The 6,139-nt window shown below is 37.1% G+C and overlaps 1 protein-coding gene across 1 annotated transcript in view; it reads right to left on the bottom strand.

Annotated features, from left to right (window-relative positions):
- The window catches only part of LOC106874624 (U-scoloptoxin(11)-Sm2a), a 7,903-nt gene extending 1,996 nt beyond the window's left edge, over nt 1–5,907 (bottom strand). The window contains exons 1-2 of the mRNA XM_014922419.2: nt 5,136–5,907; nt 545–928 (exon numbers count right to left, since the gene is read on the bottom strand). Coding sequence (XP_014777905.1) covers nt 545–928; nt 5,136–5,249 — 498 coding nt within the window. The 5' untranslated portion in view covers nt 5,250–5,907. The remainder of the gene's footprint in view (nt 1–544; nt 929–5,135) is intronic.
- Nucleotides 5,908–6,139: the final 232 nt, after the last annotated feature.

The following is a 6,139-nucleotide window of genomic DNA, read 5'->3' as shown; positions in this document are numbered from 1 at the left end:
GAGGTGTATGGCTTACAATCGGGAAATTGTGTGTTCGATTCTCGGAACGGGCCAGTTCTGATATATGTGTGATATGGCTTGCTGCCAGTAAATAAACACTATAGGTCTCAGTGCACGGATTTATCCGAGGGCCTATAATAATGTTGCTAAGACGGTCTTGATCATTGTTGCGTCCTTTGAAGAGCTTGCGAAGGAAATGCCTGCTACTCTCTTTCGAATGAGTAAATTGGAGTAACATAAAATAATGCGTCTTGATCAAGGAAACAACGCTTTGCCTAGTCCAGGAATCGAACCCAAAACGCTATGATCATGTGGCCGATACCCTAACCACTAGGCCAGGTACTTTCATGCGGGTTGTCCCAAGGAAACTGTCTAGTGTGCCCATGCATTAAGACAGCACTGACTCTGATAAACTTAATCATTTCTTGCAAACAGGTCGATAAAATAAGTACCAGACTAATTGCAAGAGCCCTTGAAAGCAGTACACAAACGTGACCCCCCGTAAATGACTGAAACAAGTAAAAAAAGACAAAAGACTACTCACTTTACCACAAGAAAAGACGTGCACATATTTTAAATCGTTTCTGTCTCGGAGTTCATAGATGGCATTCTGGTGAACCCCGTATGGAGACTTGCACAAGCAGACGACACCTTGGCGGTAGACCTCTCTTTGCGGTTTGATGGCCGAAACCACGCTGAATGAGATTTCTTTAGGAGCGCACACTCTTTCCACTTTGGCAGGGCCGCAATATTTGTCTTGGACGTACTTCTTCACTTGGAACGAACGGCCTGTTACGCTATCATCCCATTCCATGGAACATTGTGTTTTGCCTGGACAGGAGCAGATGTGTTGTATGTAGATGCCTTTCCTCCAGACACGGCCGCATACGTGATCGAGCGTGGGACAGACGGGTATATACCTTTGAGGCTGTAAAAACAATAAATCAATAACATAGTACCAACAACAACAGCAGCAGCAAAAACGGGACTTATGTATGTATATAACATACAGAAAATAGCACTACTAGACACCGCACACACCCTATGTTAGGCACTTTCAATACAGTAAAAATAGCAACACTTAAACAAACCACAGCACATACCCAAATTACAAAGAACTGCGCTCGGCAGTACAGCAAAAGCACGTAATAAAAATAAAGCTACTAAATAATGGTAACGATAGTAACAATAGTATGGTTATAAAATTGACAACAAGAAAACAAGCTATCAGTTTTATAAGAATGGCTTAAAAGTTTATTAGCAACGACAATGATGAGCTTGAAGACCTATTATGTATTGTAAAAGTATTTAGTGATGACAGCAGGATAGCGTTGGTCCTGATAAATGCTCCAAGGCCACTTCGAAGAAAGGGAAATTGGTAAACTCAAATTCCGTTGAGTTAGATGTTGAAACAGTTATAAAAGTACCTGGGCAGAAACAAACCTCTGAATATCGGGGAATAGATTCAGACAAATACATAACAAAACCACCATGACTTACAAATATCTATAACATACAGAAAATTGCACTACTGGGCACTGCACACATCCTACGCAAAACACTTTCAATACAGTAACCATAAGAGCATCACAGCAAACCACAGCACATACCCAAGGCACACAGAGCTGCGCTCGGTAGTGAAGTGAAAGCACGTCATAAAAATAAAACTACTGAACAATAATAATAATAATGATGATGATGATGATGATGATGATGATGATGATGACAATAATAATTATAATAATCATTTCTACTATAGAAACAAGTCCTGGAATTTCGAGGAAGTGGGGAAAGTCGTATACAGTACTCAACTTGTACTTATTTCAATCCCGGAAGGATGAAAAGCAAAGTCAGTCGCGGCGGAATTTGAGCTCAGAACGTAAAGATAGACGAAATGCCAATACTAATAATTATTTATTTATTTAGAAAAAACATTATTATGATTTAAATAAAAGGGCGACGAATGAAAGAACAAGTTAATGACAGGTTACAAAATTTCTAACAGTTTATACTGAAATCAGATAAATGGAAAGAGAACGAAAAAACCCAGAAAAAGTGGTTCACAATCTACAGATGAATTACTTGCATCGTCGAAGATATAGACCACCACCTAGTACCTATTAAGGAACACCACCGATCCAAGATTACTGTGACTTTAAAAGGTGTTTTGTTGGTTGTCATTTCTCAGTTGAGTGTAGCTCCATTCACTCAGGTCATGTTCACTACTTTCACCCATCTTTTGATAAACACTCATCTCCCTCTTCAAGTAGAACTTGAAAAAATCAACGAGAGCTTGAGGGACATTCTGGCTTGATTGCCACATAACGGTTTTCACCATAGCCACAGGACAGAGGAAAATACTCTTCTTGACTAAAAACTTACAACCACACTGTCACCCAACGGCCACCTTGCTTGTAACATCACCTCAGTTTCTATTCATCTGGAAATTTGATTAGAATTGTACCTCAAGCATTTTACCAAGTCCCTCAATCCAGTGATCCATGACGCAGACGGGCATGGATGTCCCTTCCCAGTTGTCGAGTCCGCTGATTTATCCTGCTTTCTGTCTCTTACTCCAAACATCTCACTTTTCGAAGTTAAGTATGCTCCTTAACACCGCTACTTGAACAATGAATCTTGATAGACATCCGCACGTGAATCGAAACAGTTCTGTTAAGCGACCATTTACTCCGACCACTTTAAGATTCTGCTGTATATTGAAGCGATGCAGCCTCTAAAAACAGACTTAAATTGACTGTAGTGTAGATCATCTGTATATGTTGATAGTAGACTCAGTTGAATGCTTTAAATCGATTCAGATCGATCAGGTTCCCATCGAAAGCAGTTGTTTTACTCCCCTTCTCTTCAATGTATCCTATGAGGTGAAGAGCAACAGGAAAGTAAATCCGACTATAAATACTTTATCAGTAGAACAATGGCTCTTAACCATTTTGTCTGTAGCGCCCCACTTTCTACGTAGTTGTTACGCCTTGCACCCATCTAAGTGGTGAGTGAGATATCACGACTAAACTAATTTGACATGGATGACAGTTTATAAATGTTGCTCTAAAAATGGATTGCATGAGCTTTTAACAGTGAACAGATAAAAAAGAAATTAATAAAGACAGAAACTGTAAATTAACTTCATACATTGCAAGTTAATGACTTCCCTGTGCTTGATGAGATTTCATTTCATTTTAATAACCATTACTAGTTTTATTATGTATAATAATTACTGCTATAGGTGAAATTTAGTATGTTAATTATGTTACTTCACCACCCCATTCACTACCCCTAAAGTCTTCGATATACCCAGCGCGCCCCTAGGGGTGGTACCACACACGTTGAGAACCTGCGCTGCCGATTAACCATTAATAGCGAAATATAACTCAAATTTCAGTGTACGGTCTTTGTATCTTAGTAACAAAGGAAAACAACATTAAAAACAAGTGACGAATCAACAAGGAAAGGTATTCGTGGTCGCTGGACATGCTAGAAATAGCAACCAAATTTCATTCGAATCAATTCCCTTTAGGCTGTGTGGTTAAGAATCTCGCTTTGCATAACCCTATATTATAAACGGTATGTGTGAGTATATCCCCGCGAGTAATCTCATATACATACCAAAGAAAACGGTCTTCATCACTCAGTGAGTTTTGTGATGGTATTCAAGAGTTTTTTTTTATGTTTGTTAACCTGGGGTACCCAACTGAGATGAGGGAAACAAGAATTGAACTTACAATGCGGAGGAGTGCACCTAAATATAATAATATGATTCCTGATAATTTCCCATCTTGGTACAATTTGAATTCAGAACGTAAAGAACCGGAAGAAATGCTGTTAAGAATTCTGTTCGACTATTCTGGCAGTTCGACGCATTATTATTCTTTTTATACGACTTTTCCCCGAACAGGGCTTGAGGTCATTGTAGTATATAAAGAAGGGGCTTAAAGGGGCTTACAAAAACAAAAGAAGTTGATTGACAGAAAGCTTAAAGGACCGAATATTGTAGACCAGATGAAAACAAAACGATGATAATGAGTTTCTGAGGACAGCAGTTCGAGGAAAGAAGCCGTTAGAATATAAAGGCTTATGACGAGCAGGGAGCTCAAAAGAGAAACGATATGTTTGGAAAGAGAAGCTGGTTAACATGTTTAAAGGAAATGAAAGCAATTACTAGGCCAGGAAGTTGATCAGAGCAATGATTATGGAAATATTTATAGAAAAATAAAACAATAAAGATACAATTTCACGATGAGCCAAAGACTCCAACTCAGTAGAAAGATGAGTGTCCCTACTGATAAAAATATATCTGTAAGGAAATTTGACAAATTGAGTAGATATAAGGACCTGGAAACAGAAATACAAAAGATCTCGCATCTTAAAGCGAGAACTGTTCTTGTTATTGTGGGTGTCCTTAGTATGATAAGAACGGGGTGTCAGAAACATCTAGATAATATCCCAGGATAACCATGTCTCAGAGAAGCTTCCAGTCATACTGTAACATCTCTTATCCTTCACTCGCCCTAGGACGCTGAATGTGTTTCGGCGACTAATTATAACAACCATGCAGATTAAAAGTAAATAATAATAATAATAATAATAATAATAATAATAATAATAATAATAATTCTTTCTACTACAGGCACAAGGTCTGAAATTTGGGGGAGGGGACTAGTCAATTACATCGACCCCCAGTGTTTCACTGGTACTTAATTTATCAATCCCAAAAGGATGAAAGGCAAATAATAATAATAATAATAATAATAATAATAATAATAATAATAATAATAATAATAATTACAATTATAATAATAATAATAAATCGTGTTAACTGGAACGACTCAAGTACTGAGAAGAGCATTATCGCTGTGAAAACAACATCCATTCATGAATTTATTTATTTATTAATTTTTTTACATACATATTTTACCAGTGAATTTGCGTGTGTAAACTGGGAATGCATACAACGAGTTTCTCTGCCCTAGGTGTACGGAAAACACTCGGCGAGAAATGGAAGAATATTTGAAGAAAGAAGAAAAAAAAAAGGAAATAATAATAATAATAATAATAATAATAATAATAATAATAATAATAATAATGATGATGATGATAATAATAAATGTGATACTTACAAGAACGACGTTCATCAGATTTGACACCCTGTACGGCACACGAGCCTGATGTCCAGAGATGATTTGCACGACAGCATAGATTAAGAAGCAGTACAGTATTGATGGAGTGGCCATTGTTGAATCTGTTTCGGTGAATCACAGTTAGGACGCTGAATCTCAGCTGAGATGTAGATGCAAAAACAAACCGTGGAGTTGCAGTATATATAACAACACAGCGTGTTTCTTTGTGTTATACAGTGTAGTGCCGTAAAGTATGTTATATTTGGAATATAGATTAATATAATTTACTATAGGACAGTAGAGTTCAGAGATACACAATGGAAGTATGAAAGTTCTTTAGGGTTTCGTCTCGTTTGGTTTAAGTAGCGGGGTTTTATGGGAGCTTGAGAGGTGAACCTGAGTTATCTAAAAAGTTACCCCAAACGTGTGTTTATAGTATTATTATTATTAATAATAACAACAATAATAATAATAAGACTGGAAGGAGAAAAACCACACAGAAACAGACTGCAATATCTTTTAAGTACCCAAAATATACGCTGGGTCCTTGTTAATATTATTGGTATAGTTGATGTTGTTGTCGATATTGGTAATATTTGTTGTTGCAGTTAATGTCGGAGTGGTGTAGTAACAAGTTATTATTGTTCAGAAAGTTTCTCTCGTCAACAGGTACTTTCTCGGAGCTTCTGTTTCGTCCGAAGATTCTTTTCAATTCTTCCAAACTTTGCGTCTCTCTTTATATATATAGGTATATTTGTATTCTCGTATACATATCCAGACATACAAATACATGTACATATATATATATATATATATATATATCAAACAACACAAACACAAACACACATCACACACACATGCACACATACACATGCACACACGTATGCACGCAAATTCCTCAAAAGTGATATCCACCAAACCCAACACCCCGAAATTCATCTCTCACCCTCCACATAACAGAAGTAAAAAAATACCACTTGAACCCGCCCACCCAATACATTAGT

The sequence above is a fragment of the Octopus bimaculoides genome, chromosome 23, assembly GCF_001194135.2.
Source record: "Octopus bimaculoides isolate UCB-OBI-ISO-001 chromosome 23, ASM119413v2, whole genome shotgun sequence".
NCBI classification, from domain to species: Eukaryota; Metazoa; Mollusca; class Cephalopoda; order Octopoda; family Octopodidae; genus Octopus; species Octopus bimaculoides.
This window is presented reverse-complemented; position numbering and strand designations above follow the sequence as displayed.